This window comes from Diadema setosum, chromosome 9 (assembly GCF_964275005.1).
Source record: "Diadema setosum chromosome 9, eeDiaSeto1, whole genome shotgun sequence".
In the NCBI taxonomy this organism is placed as follows: Eukaryota; Metazoa; Echinodermata; class Echinoidea; order Diadematoida; family Diadematidae; genus Diadema; species Diadema setosum.
The window spans coordinates 19,089,206-19,115,069 of NC_092693.1; the positions used below are offsets into that span (position 1 = coordinate 19,089,206).

The 25,864-nt window shown below is 40.6% G+C and overlaps 1 protein-coding gene across 1 annotated transcript in view; it reads right to left on the reverse strand.

The window, feature by feature from the left end:
- Positions 1–25,222, reverse strand: part of LOC140233531 (protein broad-minded-like) — a 27,692-nt gene extending 2,470 nt beyond the window's left edge. Inside the window, exons 1-30 of the mRNA XM_072313651.1 lie at positions 25,026–25,222; positions 24,387–24,542; positions 23,744–23,948; positions 23,087–23,287; positions 22,226–22,304; positions 21,578–21,684; positions 20,459–20,520; positions 19,714–19,846; positions 18,689–18,745; positions 17,972–18,074; positions 17,292–17,429; positions 17,025–17,105; positions 15,075–15,217; positions 14,416–14,534; positions 13,381–13,582; positions 12,491–12,631; positions 11,762–11,842; positions 10,891–10,978; positions 10,234–10,352; positions 9,957–10,076; positions 9,381–9,469; positions 8,914–9,024; positions 6,894–7,102; positions 6,361–6,477; positions 5,436–5,589; positions 5,154–5,275; positions 4,217–4,371; positions 3,364–3,504; positions 2,463–2,651; positions 1–435 (exon numbers count right to left, since the gene is read on the reverse strand). The exon at positions 1–435 is cut by the window's left edge and continues 2,470 nt beyond it. Of these exons, the coding sequence (XP_072169752.1) occupies positions 322–435; positions 2,463–2,651; positions 3,364–3,504; positions 4,217–4,371; positions 5,154–5,275; positions 5,436–5,589; positions 6,361–6,477; positions 6,894–7,102; positions 8,914–9,024; positions 9,381–9,469; positions 9,957–10,076; positions 10,234–10,352; positions 10,891–10,978; positions 11,762–11,842; positions 12,491–12,631; positions 13,381–13,582; positions 14,416–14,534; positions 15,075–15,217; positions 17,025–17,105; positions 17,292–17,429; positions 17,972–18,074; positions 18,689–18,745; positions 19,714–19,846; positions 20,459–20,520; positions 21,578–21,684; positions 22,226–22,304; positions 23,087–23,287; positions 23,744–23,948; positions 24,387–24,542; positions 25,026–25,174 (3,885 nt within the window). The 5' untranslated portion in view covers positions 25,175–25,222 and the 3' untranslated portion in view covers positions 1–321. The remainder of the gene's footprint in view (positions 436–2,462; positions 2,652–3,363; positions 3,505–4,216; positions 4,372–5,153; positions 5,276–5,435; positions 5,590–6,360; positions 6,478–6,893; positions 7,103–8,913; positions 9,025–9,380; positions 9,470–9,956; positions 10,077–10,233; positions 10,353–10,890; positions 10,979–11,761; positions 11,843–12,490; positions 12,632–13,380; positions 13,583–14,415; positions 14,535–15,074; positions 15,218–17,024; positions 17,106–17,291; positions 17,430–17,971; positions 18,075–18,688; positions 18,746–19,713; positions 19,847–20,458; positions 20,521–21,577; positions 21,685–22,225; positions 22,305–23,086; positions 23,288–23,743; positions 23,949–24,386; positions 24,543–25,025) is intronic.
- Between the last annotated feature and the right edge of the window lie 642 nt (positions 25,223–25,864).

Below are 25,864 nucleotides of genomic sequence, written 5' to 3' on the forward strand. Positions count from 1 at the left end.
GCACCAGAGAGCAGCTTGGGGGTGGTGGCAGTGCGGTCACAGGATGACAGGACCCTGCTCTGTGAGTAAACCTGTAACATCCCCTCCTCCTATTCCTCTCTGCAGAGGGAAGAAAGATGCTGGACTCTGGAGAGCACCAGAACACTGAAGCATCTGAGAACAGCATGGGCATTGTGGTAGTGCAGTGCAGTTACAGGACAACAGGACCCTGCTCAATGATTAAGCCTGTGACCACCCCCTCCTTCCATGGCCCTGGGGTGAAGGGGAGGGGGTGGGGGATGAAAGACAGTGGTCTGTGGGAGAGGTCACGGCATCCTTTTCTCATGCCTTGCTGAGGCTCTGCATGTCCTGGAGGACGGTGCCTCTGAACTTCCTCTCCAGGTCCTTCATGTAGTCGAGGTGATCTCCAACATGGAAGCCATCCAGACCATTCTCCTGCAAGATTCATGGGGGAAAGGAATGACAGTGATCATCATTATCATTATTATCAGCAGCAGCAGCACAACTAGCAAATATCAATGGCATTAGCGCTTCATAGATCACCTTAAGATCATCATCATCATCATCATCATCATCATCACCAGTACTATCATAATCTTCTTAACATTTTCATAATCATCCACTTCATCACCATAAATATTGTCAAAACCGTCTCAGTGATTTATAATTACCTGATAATCATCATCGACATTGTCATAATCTTCTTAACAGGTATTGTTGATGCTGCAGGGATCCTAATGCTTTAGGCAATAATGCAATGAATACCATATTCACCAGAACTATCAACATCACTATTTCAATATCAGTAAGTCATGAACTTGTGCCCTGTACCTAGTCTCTGTAAAAACACCTCCTTTTCTCCCTTTCTTCCACAAAAGAACTCAAGTAGCTCAAGTGAAGAATCTACACTTCCCTTTCTCTCTCTCTCTCTCTCTCTCTCTCTTCCACTTGAGGAAGATCTCCAAATTGGCTAAAAGGGATTGTATAGTTTTGGTTGAGACCTAACTAAAGGTTTTAGAATTTTTTGATGAGTTAACAAGAAAACTCTTACTAAACGTGAAAGAGCATGTGATTCTAAGAGGAATTCACCGTTTTTTTGACAAAAATTGATTTTGAAATGGCCGAGATATCCAAAACAGCGATCCTAATAAAAGGTGGGACACACCTTTTAATACGATCGCTCTGTTTTACTTTGTTTTTAGATGTCTTGGCCATTCTAGAACCAATTTTCATCATATAAACTTTGAATTCCTTTTAAAGTGATATGCTCTGTACTATTTCACAAGTGATTTCTTGGCATCTCGCAAAAAGTTAAAAGCCCAAAACTCATCTCCACCAATACCATACCATCCCTTTAAATGCAATCTTCCCCTATCCTCTAGCCTTACTCCAGGGAAGATCTCAAGTAGTTCAAGAAAAGAATCTACATCTCCTATTCTATCTCTCTTCCACTTGAGGACAATGTAATACAGATTAAACTACAGAAGCACTGACAGCGCAGACCTCCGCCAAGCAGCTCATTTCCACCACTGATCTTGTTCTTCCATAAAGATCAGCGATTTCCACCCATATTATGCATGCTGAAAGTCGCCCGATTTCCCAATATAGAGGCCTTTTGTTGCGTCATCAACTTCCAGCTGCACAGCATACCTCGCCTTAGCAAAAACTAGAGCATGCACTTTAGTGCGTGTATGAAAACCTCAATAAAACGCAGCCTGAACTCCCAAGTTCATTGACCCTACCTGCCAAAATATTGAAAATCCTTCATAAAAGCCACAAAAATTGCCGGATCACTAGCAAAATTTAATCATCTCTTACTTGTGTGATTCTCACCCTTTCTTGTAAGTTTCATCCTAATCCGTTCACAACTTTTTGAGTTATTCTGCACACGGACAAACAAACAAACAAACGGTACTGAAAACATAACCTCCTCCCTCGGCAGAGGTAATTAACAATTCATCTCTGCTATCTTTCCCTATCCTTTAGGCTCACCTTGAGGAAGACCTCAAGTAGTTCAAGTGAAGAATCTACACTCCCTTCCTTCCTCTCTCCCTCTCTCTCTCTTTCACTTTCACTTGAGGAAGATCTCCAAATAATGCCTGTTTGTTTTCATTTTGCATTGTGTTAGAAAAAAATGTTGGATATTTGAATTAATGATTTATCTGTTTTAACTGTCAGATTCAAATTATACTGTGCTCAATTAGTTCATTCAATTGACTTTGTATCTCATTTATGTATGAAAAAGAAATTCAGAAATAAAATCAAAATCAAATTGGCTTAAATGAATAATTTATATCTGCCATCTACCCCCACTCTCTAGCCTCACCTTGAGAAGAACTCAAGTGAAGAATCTACATCTCCTTTTCTTTGTGTCTTCCACTTGAGGAAGATCTCAGATGGCTTAGACAGCTGATCTACATCTGATCTGCCATTTTCCCCAATCTTTTATCCTTTAGGCTCACCTTGAGGAAGATCTGCAGCTTCTGCTGCTGGGTGTGGAGCAGAATCTTCGGCTGCATGTAGCGCAGGATGGCCACGCACAGGTACACCTGGTAGTCGCATCCCATCAGCACACAGAGGCACACGTAGAGGCAGATGTCGGGCCAGTTCAGGAAGTTCCAGAAGCACTGGCTCAACCATTGTTGGCAAATCTGAGACGATGAAATTGGAATTGGGTGGGGGTGGGGGTGGGGAGGAGGGTTGGGATGGGTACCGGATAAGTGTTTCATATCACGTTTATTATTTCGATGAAGTTTTACAAGTATGCACTTACATTATACACAGAAAATTTGTGTGCAACTGATTTCCTCTATGTACAATACTTACTTGTTCACTAGGATATGCCTACATCATAACCCCAAAAAGCTCAGTTCTCTCACAATTTTATCCCTACTCTGTGATTCACCAATTTCTTGCACATGAAGTACATTACCTGCATCATAATCATCAACACAGTGACTTCACTTTCAAGGGCATGTAATTTCCTATCTTAGTTTTTCTCTCACTGTTTTGTTTTCAACAACACGTGGCAATCGCACCTGTTGAATTGCCATGTTCCGATATGCATTAACTCCTTCCTTGCTTCATATTTCCCTTGTACAGAGGAAACACAATTTTGTGAGTTAAGGAAGATCACTTGTTTTTACAGTACGTGAATTTTATGCCAGTTTTGAGTTTGCACATCTAGTGACCTGAAGATATGTTTAAACTTCAAAGTTGACTACAAATTTTGAATAATGAGAGAAATAGTCAGATATGTACAGATATGCCAAGGCAGACAGACAGAAAGATAGATAGACCGGACAAACAAACAGACACAAAGACAGACAGACAGACATTCAGAACTCAGAAAGGAGAACCAACCTGTGAAGCTGTGTAGCCCGAGAGCCTGAAGGCGGAGTAGACCTGGGGCAACTCGGTCTGGAGAATGAGTTCTATGAGGTAACAGGTGGTGGAGAACACGGGGCGAATGCCACTCATGGCCAGCTCCACCGGCAGGTGAGTCTGGAGTACAAGGGTCAGGGATATGGGACATTAACTGGTATCATTGTAATTGCAGAACTTGTATATTTTATCATAGTCTACCCTTTTCTTGAGTGCATAGGGACATATACACTATATGTCATGTGCTACATAAGCATTCATTGTTGACCATTATTGTCATTACCTATTGGACCAAAGCACTCTTTTATATTCACTTCAACAGGCAAGAGGTTAGTGAGCAATTTCTGTTTACACCTAGACACTGCTGCCTACCTCTTGCCTGGCAACAAGTAGTTTAGCTATCAGCATGTTGTTTCTCTGGACATATGTGATATGCATGAAAAAATTACATGTGCAAGAGAACACCGACTATTGCTTAAAAGAAGCTGAAGGTCACATAGTATTATAATATGTACATGGCCTGTGTTCAAGCAGGCTTTTACCAATATTTAATTTTTCCATATCTCTGGATCATCAACATAACGTCTGTTGAGAATGAGAAGGGCGTTAAGTTGTCCCGAACACTATGGGTTTAGAGGCAACTTAACGCCCTTATCAGTCTCGACCGACGATAAATGTACCTACGTCTATGACATGGTTGTTTGCTTTAACCAAAATGTCACACGCCTTAAACTACCTTTCCAAACACATACATCACAAAACACACAAAACTTTAAATGTACCATTAAATATTTTCTGTAAGAACGCACATTAATATCTCATGGTGACTTACTGAAGCATGGAGGCGCGGCATCCAAAGATATGGGGAGACCAAGAGAGACGAAAACTTGTGGATCGTATTCCAGGCTCGGTCCTTGTTCCCTCCAAAGAGGAGAAAGATGGTGCACACAAACCAGTCATGGCCGACGTAGTCATTGTCTAGACCTCCTGAAGGCCAGCAAACATTCCATCAAGGAAAATGCATATGCATTTCTGTCAAATCAGCAAAATCTGCTACACAAAACATGGTCGCTGAAACGTGGCTGCTGATGGAATATGACTGCTGGTAATTCACTAAATTTGTAGAGAGCTCCTGGGAATAGTCCATATGTGATATGTTGTCATCCAATAAACATATTAACAGCTGTAGGTAAGAACCAATATGAATCAATTGTTCCTCAGACAAAGCTGACATTGCAAATGTTGAAGAAGATGAACAAGTTGGAGAAGAAAACAAATATCCTACAGGGATATGGGTACGTACTTGTCATACTGAAAATCATCAGCATACTAAAATCCACTGCTATGTCCATTAGAGATTTTCAGAACACTGGCTTTAATGCAATTTTCTCAAATGAACATTACATTCATGATCAAGATTGGATGTGTTCCTCCATATACCTTCAAGATTAAAGCTAAGTTTCGCCATCTTTTGTACAGCGTGCATCATGATTTTACTTGGGCTTTCAGGAGGAGGTTGCCTCAAACATTGAAAGAAAAGGGAGAATAGTCAAAGATGTGGCATTTTTTTTTCTCACCAGCCTTGATATAGTATGGGTCAATGCAAAATCTAAGAAAAGATTATTTGATGCTACTTTAAGCTCCATCCACACATGATTTTTCTGTTTTCTGAGAAGCCTCATTAAAGCAGGCCACAGAGTTAATGGATCGCATTAAACAGTCTGAATATTTCCTGCAATGTGTCCGTCTTGTCTGAGAACAAAGGATACGCAGCTCGGACTCCAAGTTCCTCTGCTGGGCATGTAGGAAGTACCTGGACCTCTTCAGGAGGAGGGTGAGGTCCTCTGTAGCCTCCCCGGCGCTCATCACCAACTTCAGCTGCTGCCCATACCTGGAACAAGAGGGCGGAAGGATTGAAAGTGAACAAGAAAATTCTATTCTGAAACAAGAACTATAAAAGATTCCAAGACTTCTCTTCATTCAATATTTAATTCCTTGGGACATAATTTTTGAGGGGTGGGGTCAACTCATTGGTTTGAAGGGAGTATCACCTGATGGCCATCATGGTGCCCAGCTCCTGGAGACTGGACAGTCTGTGGCTCTTGAGGGCGCTGTCCTTGATGACCCACGGCTTTGTGGGAATGACCTGGAACTCTGGTAGTTCAGATTGGATGGTCACGATGTGCTCGAGTAGCTCAGCCATACCTGCAGACAAAAATGTATAATGTGAGTAGGAAAAATCACTGTATACACAGTAATGTCATTGATCTTTGCAAAACTGATTTGCTTTTTTGTTGTTATTGTTGTGGGTTTTGGTGTGTTTTTTTTTTTTTTTTTTTGGGGGGGGGGGAGTAGAACAGTTGCATATACAGAATTGTTCTTTGCTTGTTTACATCTACAATTAAAATGATATGCTTCCCTATTGTCATAATACAAGTAAAAGAGTTGCTTTGAAATCATACGACATTAAATGAAAACATATCCACAGAAAGAATGTGACTGAAATCGTAAGTTTCATATAAAGGGATACCTCCCCACGGTGTATAATGTATGTCGAAATTGATTTAAGACCCCATGGTAGACCAATGATGTCACAGTGAGATTACAGAAATGACATTCCTGGAAGCCTAGAAATGGTCATTGCAAAGAGCAGCCATACAGAAGTCAGGGTCAAATTCAGTGGAGTCACAATGAGGTGGAGGTGGAGTGAAACCATTGTTAAGTTGAGGTGATAGTGCAGTCACACTAGTCTTGGATGTCATAATAATGATGGCAAAAGAGTAAGGGCAAGATTAAAAAGTGCCGCCAAGGAAAGTAAAAAAGTCAGGGCGAGGTCAAGGAGGTAACAAGGTCAGAGTGAAATTGAAGTGAGGTCAAGGAAGGTTCAAAGGTCAGAGTGCATTCACAGTGAAGACTAAGAGCCATAACACCCGAGTGGTAAAGGAAGCTTCAGATGTAGAAGGAAATCTGACTCACTGGCAGTGTTGAGAGCATCGTGTCTTTCAGACAGCAGACTGCAGAATGCCTCCTTGCAGTCATTCAGCCATTCCAGAGATGGCGCCACGTTGAAGAGTGTACGCATGAGATCATTATCTGTGGTGAGTGTAAGAGAGATTTAGCTGGCATCATTTTGTCAGTGCATTGGTGAGATAGAAAATAACACAAAGTCTTGGTTTGCTTTTCTGATTGACTGATTGACTAATTACGGCTTGCATTTTTATTGTCAATCAGGGATGACTTCTAATTCACACTGTTGGTGGGGTAATCGTTCTGTCATGTTATGGCTGAATACTTCAAATTTCTTATTCTGCAAACACAAATTTACTATTCAATTGTGCATATCTACTGTTGGAGATATAATCATCCACAGATGATGTTTCCGTAGATGATGTTTAGTTCAGGTGGGAGGTACCATGTGTTTGTTTAGAGACCAACACTTATTAAAACATCAAATCCATTTATGAAGGTAATCAACACAATCGAAATTATTACAGGAGGCATGTCGTCACCTTGCTTCACCATGGAGGGACGCGAGACAGAAGGGATGTACTCCTTGGGGACCGGGAAGGCAGTGACCAGCGGCCAGGGGAAGGGCTCCTCGGGGTCATCGGTCAGTGCCCGGGAAGGCAGGATCCGCTCTGTGGGGCCACCGATCACAAAGCTCCTCACCAGGATGTGGTTGCGCTCGACCGCCAGCATGTCAATCATGACATCTCCACTGTGTAGCAATGAGACAATAGATTAAACACACAAACCTTGTTAATGTGAAGTAAAAGTCAGTTTCTGAAGCTTCCTTGAGCAGCCTTGTAACTCAGTTTAAACACACAGAATACTGTAAAGGCAAAGCAATCCAATCAGGTTCTGAAACCATTTACAGGGAGTGGTTTCAGAGCATGCTATAGCAGCTTCAAAAAGGCTCAGCTGCAGTATGGGTGCCACTGGTTTTGAGAAGCGACCTTTTGCCAACCCAGAAGTTAATAACTGCAGGTCATTGCCCACTACCTTACACATGTGACCTACTGCAAGCAAACATGGAGCTACAGCCAATAAAGCTCCTATTTCAGCAAAGCGTGGTATACAAAAGGTGTTTGGAGGGAACTTGGTTACCATGAGAATAGAGCCAGTCAGAGCCTACTTGGGAGAAATCTGAGCAGGCGCTCCTAACAGCATAAATACATGGTAGACAGACAATACATTTTTCAAAGGGGTTCAAAATAGTTGAGAAGGCTCCAAATACTGGTCACAGTAGAAATGGGGTAACACATGTCATTCACAATCAAGCAGCTTCCTTCTTTGTTTCATGTCTGGACCCACAAAAAGTCCATGTACCAGTCCACTAATGACTTGTTTGTTTTCCTGTGAGAATCTGCTTCATGCTTGACCAGAAATTTTAGCAAAGTTTCATATTTTCAAAAATCAAACATACACACTGACATACATGGCATTTACCCTTAACCCTATTCTAACTGGGCTATTTGAGACCAAGTTTTTACTGGGGGGGGGGTCAATTTGACCCCCCCTTCAGATCTCGGCCGCCGATCACGCGATCGCCGCAAAATTTTGCCTGAACATAGAGCCGGATGTCAACTACAAGATTACATGGTCATACAATAGAAAAATGTTGATTTCATATTTTTTAATAAATTAATTATGCAAATTAACGCATGAAATCATATTTTCACCTATAACTCCATCAAAAAGACTGAAGGATTATTAAATTTTTGTGTCAGAGTTCCTCAAGACACATCAAACAATTTTCTTGTAAAAAAATAGTACAATCAAAATCATTTTCTATTGTTTTTTATTGTTTTGTTAATTTCTTATGTATTTTATTGTTTTTTCGATCTTTTGTTTTCTATTGTTTTTTTGCCAAAATTTGTTGGAGGCACTTTTTCAAGCTTATCTACATTAGAATTGATTTATTTCAATGGTTAAAAGTTGAAATAATCTAATTTATATCAATTAAACAAAAAAACACAGTTTGCATTGGATTTGCACACGAAATCATGAATTTGAGCGGTTTTCGGGTAGACATGCATATGCAAAACATTGCATAACTTCAGAACGGTGTACCCGGACATCGCAAATTTGGTCTCAAAATATGCGGGAGACTTCAATGAAAAAAGTCATGAAACGACGCGGCAAAATCTTTGCGCGTTGCGGAATCGTGGCGCGAAACGTCGAGGGGGGGGTCAATTTGACCCCCCCCCAGTTAGAATAGGGTTAAAGCATGAAATTTTTATCTCTATGACAAAATAGTGAGCTCATGTCAGGACTGGGTTTGTTGATATGTATCACATGATCAAACTACTCCCCAATTTTTCAAGAAAATCTAGGGTATGCTTCTTGACAATGATGATCATCAATTTTAATAGATCCAGTAAATCATTCAAATGATTATTTGACCTGAGAATCCGCACTCTGCGCTCATTCAATCACAGCTTATTCACACGCCGGTGTCATCTTCCACCGGCAAAGTCGCCAGGCAGATGGATGACAAGGAAAAGCCGACTGGCTCTAAGCACGCACCTGCCGTCCATGCGGTTGTCGTTCTGGTCTTGCAGGAGCCGATCCCAGATCCGGTACTGCGTCTCCAGCAGGAGCAGCGTGTCTAGGCAGGAGACCAGCACACTCAGCAGTCTGGGCCAAGACGGAGAAAGAAAACAGAGAGCAATTCAAATCTGATGCTGAGCCACTCTCATTAATACTGTCACACTACATCCATTACAAACAATGGGAGCTTTGGGTTGTCCAAAAAGGTTGTAATTTAAGACTTAAACGTCTCTGGCTTTACTGGTAAGAGGTGCATGGATAAAGTGGTGTATGCAAACACAACTTCACAAAATATTTGCTTCTAGCAATGTCAAGCACATAGAGAAATATTAGTGAAATATATTAGATGATTTCCACACAAATGAAATGCACTTGTCCTAAGACATGGGAAAGTTCCTATCACTCGGGAACATTTGGTAGGTATGTGAGCGGGTGAGACTCACCGGAGACCAAACACATGGGACTCCTCCAGATTGAAGAGAGAGTGCCGTTTTGCCTCCGAGTCAACGATGATGAGACGGTCGATCACATCCTGTTTGAAAATAAAACGATCTCATTGAAATTCTCATCAATTTAAAAAAGTTTTAAGGTTCTGTTCTGTTTTCTTCAATTTTTTTTTTTTGTCACATAAAATTCCATTACATGATAAAACATAATGATCAATATACATGATATTTCACATATATATCAAATTCTGAAGCAGACCCACAGATTCCATTCACCATTAGTCGTGAAAGGTGCTATCCATTATGAAAAAGGTAGGCGGAACCTACTGGTATTCTATCTCATTGTTTGTGATAGGCATATCACCAACTTAGAGCAAGAAGGGCATTAAGTACCTACAAGAACACCGGAGTTGATACCTTTCTACTTCTGAAACGACATTACACTCAGTGAGTAAACATATTATGATGCAAAGAATGTGAATGAGCAGTTGTTCTTTTCACAACTATCAAAGACCAATCATCAATGGTCACATGAATGAAGACTGAAGGAAGAAAAGGGGACTGCACACTCACTGGAATTGTTTCTGGCATTTCCCTGAAGGAGTAGAAGTCCTTGCTCTGCAGAGGCTGGTCCACCAGGACCTCGTAGACAGCCGGGAAGGCTGAAAGCATGTTCACCATATTCAGGAAGTACTGGGACACATAGAACAAGAAACACGGCTGGGGTTACTAAAACTGGAAGGAAGTCATGCTAATAAAGATGGAAAAGACGGTGGAAATGCAAGCATTATTACAGTTGCAGCTTGAAGCTCAAAGGGCTGCACTGGAGTCTTAAAGGCCAAAGACTTACCTTGTGTGATGCCCTGTCGATGGGTTGGGTGGGATAGGGACCGGGTCTCAGAACAGGCTGGTCATCTTTCCCACACTCCAGGACTGACCACATCTCAGTGACCAGGGTCTTGATGAAACCTGATAAATGATAGAATCATCATAATTATTTCATCTCATGAGAATCTTTAAGGCATTGAAAATATTATACCAAAAAATGATTCTGCAAGAGGGACTAAAAAAACTTACAATACAAATATTTCATAAAGCAAATAGTAGCTCAATTCAAACTGTTTAGTGATTAACTTCACTTTGTGTGACAAATATCCCAGCTCAAGCCCATTCATTTCCTTGCAAAGTGTTGGGTACAAACACAGTAATGTGTTCTGTTCCCATACACACCCCCCGAGTAGCATGAAACTGTGACTAACATCTCGTGGTTCACCAAAGGTGACTTCCAGCAGTCAGCAAACAGTATCAAACCAAGCCCAAAGTCCTACAAAAATTTTTATATTTTGGTGTAGAGAGCGAAAACAAACAAACAAACCAAAGAATGAACAACAAGAAGGACACAAACGTTTATTCTAAACTGCTGATGATATGATATAAATGCAGCAGTAAACACCACACGAGTAGTTTGAGCTATCCAGAAATCATTTCCATCATTGAAGAGACTCACCAGAGCTCTGGAGGGCTACCATTCCTGGTGCGGTGGCAGAAACCTGGGTTACCATGGCACCATAGCCAAACTTTTCCATTTTGCTCACCTGAACATATCAATACATAATCAATAGATAGAAATAATCATTCTTTGTTGAGAGATCACAGAAATATATTACTTGCAAGCACCACAAGGAATTACAGCAAAAAATGAAATTATTGTTCCTTTTTATTTTACTGCACTTGCAAGTTTTGCTGTATATCTAACAGTCATATTCTTACAACACAAATAGCTAATCCTTCTAATATTCAGAAACTGCTCATGGGCATGTTTTTAATTTGTAAGTACAGATTGCTTTTTCATTGTAATACACATTGATTGCTACAGTGTAATATAATGAAAATATGCTTGCTTTTCTATGATATCTCATAAATGGCTATTAACAGATGTTATATATTTCGATCAACATACACTGCAAACACACTTGGCATAATAGCATAAACACAGGATATTTCATGATACTGTATACGCCGAATATTTCGCAAGGTTTTTATGTTCGCGAATTTCACGTGTCTGGTGCTATTCGCGAAATTAAAGACATGCAAAAATATTGACTCTGATCCCGATGTGAATGTGATGTACGCGTGTGCTCTTCTCCGTTCAGTACAGGGCTCCACAATCGCGAATTTAACCACTCGCGAAATCGTCAGGAATTCCCGATTCGTGAAAATTTAGTCTCGCAAGATATATGGCGTATACAGTTCTATATAAGTAATGACAATCAGTTCTCAGAAGATGAGAAACCATATTGACAAGCAAGGGGCACTACAAGAACTATGACAGAACAAGTGATTATATATATTCTCTGTGCGATACAGGTGGTTCTTACCTGCAGTTTCTTGGTGTACCTGCCGTACATGTAGGCAACGCACTCATTGATCACTCCCGTCTGTTGAAGGAGCAGCATGCCCTGCAAACCGGTCAAGAGACTTGAGGTTAGATCATTTAAAACGACAGCTTTGAATCATCACTCTGAGTATCGATGGAGCGGTAATTGGATATATATAAAAAACATGTACGAGAATTGTTCAACTGTGTGATCACCATGGCAGCCAAAAGAAGAAAAATTTTGATAAAAATTTCTCTAAGTGTTATAGAGTGTGATGAAGTACCGGATAAACAGAAAATAGTACACTTATTGTTATGTTGGCATGAATTAAAGAAACAGCACCAGCCCATCTGGTAGCTCACACTAGAGGTAAAATCATGTGCATTCACGCACTGACAGATGAAATACATTGAATCGCTGCCCTTGCAAACTTAATGAGCTGTGGAACATGGCATGGTAATTGTAAGGCAAAAAGAAAAGAGCTGACGACAATGATCACAGTGGGGAAAGGGAGATTGGGAGCTGATAGGGAGGGGGAGTGGGAGGGTAGTGGGATTGGGAGGGGTAGTGGGAGGGGTGGGGGAGGTTGGAGGGAAGGTAGAGGTAGGAGGAAAGGGGGAGGGAGGGGAAAGGGAGGGTAGAGGGGGAGGAGGGGGAGAGGGAAAGGGGAAGTAGAGATCTGTGTTTGTTTGTTTTCTATGTGTTTTGTTGACGGTTCTTTTAACTAACCTTTGCGGTCCCAGCAAAGTTGAGGAGATTATCCAAGAGGTTCTGCTCCCACATGAAGGCATCCCGGGCGGCCACGTTTTCTGCCGTCACCTCAGAGTCCTCCATGATGGGTGTGGCTCCAAGTTCCACCTCTCGACTGGCCTGTGGAAAGATGGCCAAAGGTGGAGAGTGTGAAGGAGGAGTTCCTCAGCAAGTCTTGACATTACAACACAGAAAAGCATCACATGTGAAGTCTTAAGTGGGAGCTCATATTTTTTTTCTTTTTTTCTATGTGTCACTAAATATCACAGACTAGGTTTCTGTTATGTACATGTATGATGACTTCTTGCGAATGCAGGTCCTCTGTAATCTTCAGCAGTGATCATTGATTTCAACGCTTCTGCTGAAGATAAATTTCTTAATTTACCAAGCAAAAAAAAAAAGAAAAAAATTTAGAAACTGCTGTCACAAGGTCTTTCTATCAATGGGCACCAATCGTCTCCTCATGTACATTTTCTTCTTCCTCGATTTTCCCTTTCTTTGGACCAAGTGACACTAAAACAGACTTAAGTGGTCTTTTAATGGATAGAGAACGGAGTAAAGTTGAACACACCACAGCTTGCCATAGTCAAAGTCATCGGCAGGACGACAGGAAGTAAGGTACTGTATACGCCATCTATTTAGTGAGTCTAATTTTTCCATGATTCGTGACTTCTCAACAATTTCGCGAGTGGTCGAATTCACAATTATGGAGCACAGCACTGAACAGAAAAACGTATGCATGCGTGTCACAGTCATTTCGGATCAGAGTTGACATTTGTGCATGTCTTTAAATTCATGAACAGCACCTGACTCGCAAAAATAAAAACCTTGCGAAATATACAGCATTATACAGTGGTCACGCGACTGACCTCTCTCCAGACATTGGCTACCGAGTGATGCAGGCCATAGGGGTGGAGTACCAGCAGTCCCTCTGAGTTGCTGTACAGCTGCCGACAGACGTAGAGGAATACACCTGTCACTGGGCGGGACGGCTGGGTCAGGAACTCCGTGGCTATCGGCTGGTCCAGGGCACGCTTGCAGAACTCGGTGATGATGTGAACGGCGGCGGACCTGGAGAAAGTGTAGCATCATTCACATTAGTCGAGTCTTCAACCTCATTGCATACTTCACAAACAATCCTATTCATCAATGGCACTTGCTGATACAGTGGGAATCTGAAAGCTATCATTCCTACAGTGACTGTATATGAAGTCAAATGACAAAGAAATTTCGAATTTACAGAGCATTATTTTTCGTGCATATATTACCTGCTCTTCTTGTACCTAAAGACAGATTTACAGCAATGGAAAAGTTATATAGGCTTTATGTGGCTGTCTTGTAGGAGGTAGTTTTTGTAAATAAGTGACCTGCATTCATTGTTTCCTTCATAAACTGGTTTAAATCCTTTGAGAACAGAAATGTGCAGCCATCACATCTCATTTCCACAAGTGTTCTGCAACAATGAAAGTATGTTACCACATAGCAGCAGTATGTGTTCATTCTACACTCCTGCTGTACATGGACAATAATAATGATGATGACGATGATGATAATGATAATGATGATGATAATGATGATGAGGATGAGGATGATGATGAAGATGATAAAATGAAGATGAGCTGTTGCTGGTTCTGATATTAACCCGCTGAGGACGAGTGCCGAGTATACTCGGGCAAGTGTCTATGGAAAATGTGTGTTGTAGCAAAATCAGCCCATCCACAACGGGTTAATGACAAGGAGGGGGGGAGGAGGAGGAGGAGGAGGAAGAAGAAGAAAAGGAGCACAAACAGCAAGAGCTGAAGGATGACAATAAAGATAATGGTGGCGATGATGACAAGCTGAGGAAGCATCAGAGAAGCACGCGGGTAACAAGGTACACCTTCACTCCTCTATGCACGACTTACGGATTGTGCTGGAAGCTGTTCCCATTCTCCCCATACAGCAGGAGTCGTGTTCCCTTCTCCCAGCTGGCTATGGCTGACAGGATCTCCGCTACACACAGCATCGTTAGGTCAGTGGATGGCTGAGGTGGATAAATGGGATGTAAGGGAGAAGATGATATGATATGGATTAGATATTGATCTCTTTTACATGCAGAGAAGTATGCAATATACAAGAGACGCTTTTTGGCCTATCATTCACAACTTCCTTATTAATAATCACTACGAACAACAACAACAAAAATTACATAGCTGTAGTTACAAGTTTAGGAGTATAATCCCTGTCTCATTGTGACATTGTTGACACAAATTGATACTTCAATTTTGGAGATGTTCCATGGCTAGATTTGCACCACTGTTGTACATATAGTTGACCTCTGACACATTCTGACCTCTCAGAGCAAATCCATGGCGTGACATGAACAGAAGTCCTATCAAAACTGTCCTTCACAAAGCTGGACCCTGTCATACCTTGTCCCAGTTCAGTCCACTACTGACTTTGCAAGTGCTAAATGTACATGGAAGATGTTGTTTACATATCTGATCTCTGACCTGGCAGGCACTTGAAAAAAAAAGTCCTTCCTTTAGGTATGTTCAAACAGTTGACCTTTAAACTATGGTACCTTGTCCTTGTTGAGCCAGTCCCTGACCGGCTTGATGATGTCGTCCACCACATCGTCCTTACACAGACACTCCACACAGGCTGCCCGGTCCATGCTAATAATCTTTAGCATCTCGGTCACCAGCATGGCTGGACTCGGAGCTCCTGGTAGAACAATGAGGCATCACAAACACATGAATAACAAAGCTTTTATTGTTATCGCTTGTTTATTATGTTATCATTTCACTCTGCAAAGAGTATATGTAAACATAGCTTCCATTTATGAGTCTTTCAACATATCATACTATTTTGATTTGTGGTCATGAAGAAATTTGCACAGGTTTTTTTTCTTTCTTTCTTTCTCTCTACAGGCAATTGGGAAATATATTCATATTCAATAAAAGGAATGAATTTGTGAGGGATACTTTCCAGGTGTCAAGAAAAATTTAATACACGAGCAGAGCCATGAAATGTTCGTGCATACTTCCACAGCACCATTCGCTATGGCTTGCAAAACCCAAATAAACAATTCTTGTGTACTTTCCCATGGCACCATTCAATATGGTTTAAAAGCCCAAAATAAACAAAGGCACAAACATGGCTTATGCCAACAAAGCCTTGAACCAGGGTTGAAACTAGTTGTTACTTTACTGCATTATTCAATCACCACTGCATAATTTGATCACCATTGCATAAACTGATCACCATTGCATCCATTGACCACAGATGCATCATGTTATCACCATTGCATAATTTGATCACCAGTTGCACCACTGCATGACATGATCACCTTTGCATCCTTTGATCAAAGATGCATCATTGATCACCAGTGCATTCTTTGTTCCCAAATATACATGTACAATTTGATCAACAGTGCATCAACTCATCATTATTGTATCACTCGATCATAGATGCATTATGTCATCTCCATTACATCATTGATCATCATTCATCACCTCATCATCATTGTGTCATTTCATCATCGATGCATCTTTTCAATTCATCATCAATGTTTGACTGATCACCATTGCTTCATTTGATCATCAATGAATCAATCTCTCCCCATTACATCATTTGGTCACTGATGCATCATTTGATCTCCAACGCATCATTTGATCATCAATGAATCATTCTACCACCAGTACATCATTTGATCACCATTCATCACTTCATCACCATTGTGTCATTTCATCACTGATGCATCATTTTCATCATTGCATCATTTGATCACCACTGCATCCTTTGATCACCGTTGCATCACTTGATCACAGATGCATCATTTCATCATCAATGCATCATTTGATCACCAATGCATCCTTTGATCACTGTTGCATCACTTGATCACAGATGCATCATTTCATCATCATTGCATCATTTGATCACCAATGCATCCTTTGATCACCGTTGCATCACTTGATCACAGATGCATCATTTCATCATCAATGCATCATTTGATCACCAATGCATCCTTTGATCACTGTTGCATCACTTGATCACAGATACATCATTTCATCATCAATGCATCATTTGATCACCAATGCATCCTTTGATCACCGTTGCATCACTTGATCACAGATACATCATTTCATCATCAATGCATCATTTGATCACCACTGCATCCTTTGATCACCGTTGCATCACTTGATCACAGATGCATCATTTCATCATCAATGCATCATTTGATCACCAATGCATCCTTTGATCACCGTTGCATCACTTGATCACAGATGCATCATTTCATCATCAATGCATCATTTGATCACCAATGCATCCTTTGATCACCATTGCCTCACTTGATCACAGATGCATTATTTGATCTTCATTGCATCATCTGATCATCATTCATCACATAATCACCATTGTGTCATTTCATCACCATTGCATCATTTGATCATCAGTGTATCATTCTACCACCATTACATCATATGATCACTGATGCATCATTTGATCACCAATGTATCTGGTCACCAACCTGTATCTGTTGGCATGTTGACCTGGAAGGACTTCTTGATTACCAGCGGCAACAGAGATCTCACCAGGTCTGTCACAGACACTACACCAAGAAACAAACAAAACAAATATAATAAAAGACGAGAATACACAAAACAAAGCAAGGAACTGTTTATCTCAAATCCCAATGCAGAGCATGGATAATCAGTGTGTGTGTGTGTGTGTGTGTGTGTGTGTGTATGTATATGTTTATGGACAAAAATTCAGCAGTCTGTAGTGGCACACTGACCTTCTTTTCCACGTACTGAGACAGGAAAGAGCTGTCTTCCCCGGCAGTAGACCAGGAGCCTGGATAGAATGGACAGGGCCTTGATGAAGACCAGGAACTGCAGCTCCTTTTGAGTGTACTTGGTCCTGTGGGATGTGTCTGAAAAAAGAAATAATAATAACAACAAAAGTGACATCCAAGGAATGAATGAGCCAAGGAATGAATGAGCCACTGGATGAATGCATAAATCAATCTATTTATCCATTGGTTGGTTGATTTGTTAATTGAGGGATGAATAACAAAATCATGAATTCACACTGTCATAGTAGTTTCATGAATATCCATGATCATGGCATCTCATGTGTAATATCTAATGTTAATTCTCGTAAGCAGGAACATGTTTTGTGTTTACAAGTAAAGCTGTGCAACTCTGGTAAACTACTGGAGGAAAATACTTTTCCACATTTAGTGGACGACAGCAAAAGCAGAACAGTCAACCATCACAACTTTACATTTCCAATCTTACTTTGAGTAACCATATGCTTAACCATCACTACTATAGGCCTACACACACAAAAAAAATGCTGTCTTAATACCTCGAGTGAGGGCTAATATCTGTTTGTTGCTGCATTTTTGCAAACTTGTGATTAGGCACAGAGCAAAGGATGCATGTGTTCAAAAGAATAAGGATGGCCACCTACCAAGTCTGCTCATGTTGAACCTGTCGGACAGATCATCCATGCTGTCCAGCCAGGCTGACCGCGACTCTACAAAGTCCAGGCACTGGGCTACTGAATCTGCCAGCTATCAGAGAAGGAGAAATGCCACTCATTTGTTATTGCAAACACAGAATATTTCACAGTTTTCACAGATTTTGTATGAACTAGTTCAAAAGATTCTATTGAACTGGTGCAAAAGATAAGAGCAGGCAAATATCTTGGGGAGATATTGAAAGATGTACAGAAGTATTCTGAATTTCTCATCCACAAAATTATGGGCAAGGAAATATCCATGAAATTGACCCAGTGCCAACACTTGATCACACAAGAGTGTCCACAATCAAAGTAGTTTGTGTTCTGAAAAAAAATTACATAAATACTGCTTTTTACATGACAGCTAATTTGACAACCATGCATCTCTCCTGTTTTGTTTGTTCTTTTAGTTCTCCAAAATCAGTTATAAGGTTTCATTGGTCAATATTCTACAAGAAAGAAAGAACAGACAACTCATTTATCACAATATGATCACCATGCAACCATGAAATATATAAATTTTCCTCCACTTCTTTTTACACTGTTACATGCTTGAACATTGCAAATGATACTTGGTTCCAACTTTCCAAGACAGAAACACACCCAAAAGAAAAGACAAGCAAACAATGAAACAAGTATAATCAGAGAGTTTCTTCAAAAGCTTACCAGAGTGTTTGTAGCTTCCAGATGGCTTATGATCACTGTCCGACTGTAATGGGCATTCTGGAATGGAAAGATGACGTGTAGCACATCTAAATTTACACACATTTTTGCTTTTGTGTGACACACCATTCTGCACTTATCAAAAAAATGCTTGGAATCACAGACTTGCACCATGACCCAGATACCATACTCTCGACTATAATTGCAAGAGGTCCCATGTGTAGAAGAGCCACAGTCAATCTTTGTTTGCGTATGAGAAACAAACACGCTAACACCTTTCACCTCTCACATAGGGCACATGGGGAAAGTCAGGTGACATGACAAGTAAAATAAAGATGCTAGATCACTGTGCACATCACCCCAAGTCACATGATGATCAACTCTCAGTGACCAAACAAGGCCGCCAAAGTGGCGACTGCATCTTGTGTTGTGACGTAAAGAAGAATTTACTGGTTAACGCTGCTCTTACCAAGATGAAATTTTGATGCAATGAGGACGACTGCTTGTGATACATCATCTCCTGTAACACTTTATGTGCCAGAGACTTTGGACAGTGTGAACAATGCTATGGGGTTATCTGTGCTAATTGGCACTCAAAGCACATAAAAGCATAAATAAAGATGAAGTATTTCACACGAACATGATACATACAATGTAAAGGATCCCAAACACACACTGCATTTTGTTCTCTATTCTACGCGTGCAGGAAGCACACTTAGATTCTCCTATTGCTTTTTGGAACAATGTCACCTCAGGTATTGTAGATACTACAGGAGTAAATGCGTTCAATCTCATTTGACCTTTGTGTACTGTTTGAAAGTATATAACCTTTATTTTGCAATGGAGATACGATGTCTGCTGTAATAGAACACTAGAAAAGAAATATAAAGTGTATGCTTTCTTTTCTTCTTTCTTTCTTTTTTTCTTTTTCACTATACTATTGCACGAGAAAGTCACATCACTGAAATTATTCTGTAATTATTCTGTCTCAAAACTCTCTTAACCTTGGTCTCATGTATGTGACTTACCATCCACTTTTTGAACCAGAGAGCTTTGGGATCCAGCAGGGCCATGAAACACATTGGAGTGAGGCACTCAGCCTGCGGGTGGGGCTTCTGGACCAGCAAGTTCAGTGTACTCTCAGTCAGGTCCTGAATAAACCTGGATTTACATAAATGTGATGGGGGGGGGGGGAGAGAAGGATATTTCTATTATTTTAGTGCCCAATAGGCTGGCTCCCTAGGTTCAGCACTCAACAATTCCAGTCTCAAGCATATCAAGCATCTGCATAAGCTAAGCGGGGGGGGGGGGGGGGGGGGGGGGCTACAGTAATTAAGTAAGCAAAACAAATGTATGTACCAAAGTTGTAGTTGTTTTTTCACCAAAGTGATGAATTATCACTTCAAAGTAATGGCCTAATCAGTTTAACTTCATTTTCAGATGAACAGGAGAGATACATAGTGATTCCATGAAAGGAAAGTGATATTGAAGTGGTACATGAATATGCATGTTACATATATGTATGTTGTCAAGTGTCCAATACAAAATTCAACTGTTGAAATACAGGTACAATGTTTGCTGTTGAAGATGAAGATAATAACATACTCTCTGTAGGTTATGCTCTTCAACAGAATATTGAAGGTCACACAGTCTGATGACAAGTGATTTTTTTGTCCGCAAAAATTTTAACTCTATAACAAACAAGAAAACAATTCCATGAAGAGCCTTGCAAAACTGAAAAACAAAATTGACAACAGAACCCAAATCACTCACTTGTCTGGAAATCTGATCCAATACTTTGGCACTTCAAGCTGAAACTCATTCATGAGGCGAAACTGTGACAAAAAAACAAAGACAAATAAATAATCAAAAACAATAATGAGAATTTCTGCTAAATTGAATTTTCCTAGAATGTAACACAACTGTATACAGTCTGCAGCTAGAAAAGAGAAGTTAGTTTCATCTAGCATAATGACATCCTTTACTTATAAAGGGTGTGTACAGTTCTGGTTGAGGTGAGGATTTAGCTTTTCATGTTTTGCGAGATATTCAGAAACCACTCTATGAGATGTCAAAGAGCATGCAATTCTAAGGGGTATCAAAAGTTTATTTGATGAAAATTGGTTTTGAAATGGTTGAGATATCCAAAAAACAAGGTGAAACAAAGAGATCCTAATAAAAGGCATGGTCTGTCACCTTTTATTATTATCACTTTTTTGGATATCTCAGCCATTTGAAAACCAGTTTTCATCAAATAAATGCTGAATCCTTCTTAAAATTACATGCTCTTTCATATTTCATAAGAGGTTTCTCATTATCTCACTTAGCACTTAGGAATGTTAAAAACATGAATCCCCACCTCAACTGGTATTGTACAGTCCCTTTAAAAAAAAAAAATCATTTGGCATCTTGGGGGGAACAAAAAATCTTATTTCAAATGCAGGTAGAGTGACAAACTGGAAGTTCATGAACATTTCACTGACATGTGATTCCTCAATATGAGGAAATGATATTCTCATATTGAGCATAAAATTGAACATATATTTGTTACAAAATGTTATATTGTTGTATTGTTTCATCAATACCAGCATTGTGCAGTGAAATCCACCACATGATATGGCTGTCTGTAGTGTTGAAATCTCACTTAGACAGCACTTAAATAGTCCTCTGTCCTATACACAATGAATCGTTTTCTTCCAAATGCCATGTAAATCATATCATTCTGTTGCCACACTGCCTGACCGATTTTCATCACAAAGCCAACTTGCGATATACTGCCTTTTCCCATATCCATATTAAAACAGAAACATTCCAGAGAAATCTGTGTGTCTCCTGATACTTTACACTCATTGGGAATGACCCCTTAATCTTAGTCCCAGCTGTTCTACTGACCTTCTTTAAAAGTTTCTGGGTGGCGTGATGTGTGGCGTCTATCCCATGATGCAATGGCATTCCACCTTTGCTTCCCATCACTATGAACTCATTGCTGAGGTGGTCCACTAAAATGAAGTAACATACACAAATATCCATCAGTAATCGATAAATAATCAAATAAAAAAGAATGAAAGAAAGAGAGAAACAAAGAAAAAAAGAAAGAGGAAAAGAAAGGAGAGGAAGACAGGAAGTAAATCAGAAGGAAAGTAAGAAGTAAAAAAGTGAGAAAAAAAGGAAAGAAAAAGGAATGAAAGCAGCCCCACATTTTTGTCTAATCATCCCCCCCCCCCAAAAAAAAAGAAAGGAACAAAGAAAAAAAAACCACCCATATGAATTTCCATAGATTCCATTCTTAGATTCTTCCTGTCTGGGGGTGGGGTGGGGTGTGTGTGTGTGTGTGTGTGTGTGTGTGTGTGTGTGTGTGTGTGGGGGGGGGGGGGGGTAACCATTCGCACTGACCTTGACCTCCCCTGATCCCGTAGCCCCCCATCCTGAAAATGTTCCTCGGCCCCTGTTTATTACTCCGTTTAGTGCAACAGTACTCCACAAAAGAGGTTTGAGAATAAAATTCACACACATAACACACATGTACATGCAGCAGCTTACCAAGGTTTGTGTACATCTCTCTCATGACATTGTGTGAACTGGAGCCAAACATCCTGGCATGGAAACGGAGACTGCTTTCCTGTTATGAAAACAAAGAGCTGTATCTAAAACTTTTTTCTTTCTTTTTCTTAATCTATGTCTGCACAACAAACTGACTTAAGTACTGTATAAGCCGTTATTTTCGCAAGGGTTTGATTTTTGCAAATTTTGCAAATTAGTGTTGCACCGCGAATTTAACAACACGCAAAAGTGCTGCCATGCACTAGGGTAACAGTGCACTTTATACAACAGCATGCGTCAATTCGCGAAAACAACATCTCGCAAAATCGTCCGGTATCTCCTCATTCACAAAAATATCTGTATGCAAAAATAACAGCTTATACAGTACATTGAAATAATTCCCAGACATTGGAACAATGTTGCTCACTAAATAATAATACATCATTACATATATTATCAATATTCTTATGTATGCTCCAATATACATAAATCCATAAACATAGAATATGCATTATCATTTTTGTAATGATGTCGAAGACATCAACAATGACGATAACGATATCTATCATCAGCATTATCATTGCAAGAAGCAGTAGTAGTAGTATTAGTAATACTACTTCTACTAATGCTACAGCTGCTACTGTTACTAAAGGTAGCTTCATTACTCAAGTGTTGCCTAATGCACATGGCCGGTTCAAAAATCGAACTGTTAGCTCTATTCAAGACATGTCTGGTTAACTTGCACACAAGGGAGTATATGACAAGATGAAATGCAACAGTTAAATAATTGCGCATATAGGAGAGGGAGGAATGGACGGTCACATTGGGGGATGGGGGGGGGGGGGGAGGAACTGAACTCACTGATAACTTCTCGTCAGGGTCAGCTAGGGCGGCCACCAGGCCAGACTTTAGCCTGCCCCAGTTCTCGCAGGCCAGGATGTCGGAGGGCGGGACCTGCAGCAGGGTGTGGAGGGCGTCGCGGCGCCGCTGGAGGGGCTGACTGGTATCCAAGCTCTCCGTAATGGATGTGAACTCCTCTTGGTTCATGAACATGAATGAACTCTAGGGATTTTTAATAATGACAGGTAATAAAAAAACAACGTAAAGGTGTGATTAACTGAATACAAACATGACAGAGGGAAAGAAGAATACAGAAACACTTCCTGCAAATTCACTAGAGCCTTGAAGAATGTTTCTGTTGCAAACCAAATATGTAATAATTCCATTCTGACTGATGCATTCCTGTTACAGAAAATGATCATATTACATGGTGAAAATGAAACCTTGTGATGTTTAAAGCAAATTCTTTTTTTTTTTTCAAAGTAGAAATTGTATCATTTTTATTCATTTAATTCAATTTCATTTATTTTTCCTCCATAAAATGGAAAATCTTCATGACTCAAATAGCATACACAGTTATACAAGCATAAAATACAGATTTGGAAATAAAGTCCAAGAACCTACGAAGGACATATGGAATGATGGGGGGGGGGGAGGAGGGAACAACTCCAGACAAACCTGGTTGAAGGAGGAGTCCAAAGAAGACTCATCGTCACCACTGGAGTGGTTCAGGCTGTGGGTGGTCCGCTGGGGGTAGGAGTAGCTGTGAGAGAGGAGGCCGCGGCTGGTGGTCCTCTGGCGCTGGTCATCGTCGTAGGCCTGGATCAGGCGCTCCACGGCACTGCGTGTACTGACCTTCAGCATGTGCATCATTTCCGTGCACCTGTGAACACAAATTTACACAGAGGCTTGTGATTCCACATATCATGAAACCCTTCAATAAGAATGCATACATTTTGTTACACTGCAATGATACCTTTCCTGTACACACACACACAAATAAAGGCAAATTTTGCATGTTATAAGAAATACAACTGTACTACAGTATATTTTGATTCTGCAGACTTAAAAACACACAAAATTCACCTGGCTGAGTGTAAAAAATTACTTGCAAGAAAATTTCCACTTTTACAGTAGTCAACTTAAAAGCCCTTTACATAATCTCGAGTGGAAATGGCTGCATTCACTACTTCTTGCATACAGACATCTTCAGAGAGAATACCCATTTTGCTCTAATGCTGTGAATTTAAAGAGGGCTCCCTGCTGGCACTGTACAACCAAAAAAAGAAACAAAATCAACTGTAGATGGCGCCTGACTTACGCTGGGTCATTGATGACCTTCTCAGTGACCGCTCCAACGGCTGCTTCCTCCGTGGCTCTGTTGGGCATGTCTAGGTTCCTCCTCTCGATTTCCTCCTCAATCAGGGGACCGAGGACCTCATCAATGCGCCCCTTGATGAACTTCACTAGTTCATACCTAATATGGAGAGAAAAATGTAGGAGCAATTGGATGTGAAAACGAAATACACAGTGCACCTCATATAACAGTGTCATGATTTTATTTCTTTTCATTTCATATGGCCAAGGTGCCAACAAATACATTTGTAACCAAGTACAGTCAGCCCCATCTATGTTGAATCCATAGGGACCAGGGAAAATTTTTCGACTTACGTGAATTCTTACTTATACAAAAAACTTTTCTTTTTTTTTTTACTTCTGTGAGGATGACTTAGGCATGGTCGACTATACTTCCTTGCCATTCGAAGTTTCTCAATCGATCAAGTTTTATTGTTGCATATTTATAATGTTACATCCAAATGATACTTTTTAACAATATGAAAAAGCCAACCTGGTAGATTCCTTTTGTTTCATAGCATTCATTCATCTTTGATCATTGGCAATTTTATTTCCTTCCTGCCAAGACCAGAGACATGACCCCATGACCCCGTGACCATCTCACCTGTGGAAGTTCTCGTCCGTGCCTTCCAGGTGCACCATCATGTCCTCCGCAGCAGCCAGGGACTCCGAACCCTGGATGGAGGCAGACACGCTGGAGATCAGCTGCCTCACACTGGGCAGGAGATCGACATCTGCGTCCAGGTCGGCCATTGCGGGATCAAGGGATGGGAGCTATGAGGCTCGAAGAACACAGGCACTCATGTGGCAGGACTGCATGAAATGTCATCCGACGCTTGAGATGACTGAAAGGAAAGAAAGGAGATACAGTATTCATCGCATAATCGGGCATCTGATAATCGGGAACCTCGCTTAAATGACATATGTTTCCCAGAAACATTTCCAATGCATGTTATTTACACTGGATAATCGGGCGGGGACCTCTGATAAACGGGACAATTTTTCTTCAAGCGATCTTTGATTTTGTTGATATTTTACACAAAAAAATCTACCAAAATACCACAACAATATTTCAAAGATTCCCTATCAGTTGTCGTTTACATCGAACTGACACAGCAAGCTTCGGACTGGTGTGTTTTGACCTCCGTACATCCAGTACACGTACATGCATAGCCACGAAAGCGCCGTGTATAAGTATCCATGCCATTGCGAAACACATGCTTTCAGGAACATTCCTCTCCCCTACATATAAGCAAAGCCATGTGCAGGGAAAGCTAGAGGGTCGCGCCGAGGGGTAGCGTGGTTATGTATTCGTGTACATGTACAGTAGGTCAGTATGCATGTGTGTGTGTGTGTGTGTGTGTGTGCATTACATGAACATGTCGTATGCCGTTAGTGTATGGTGAGTGCTCATCGCGAAATCGGGCACCCCGCTTAAAGGGG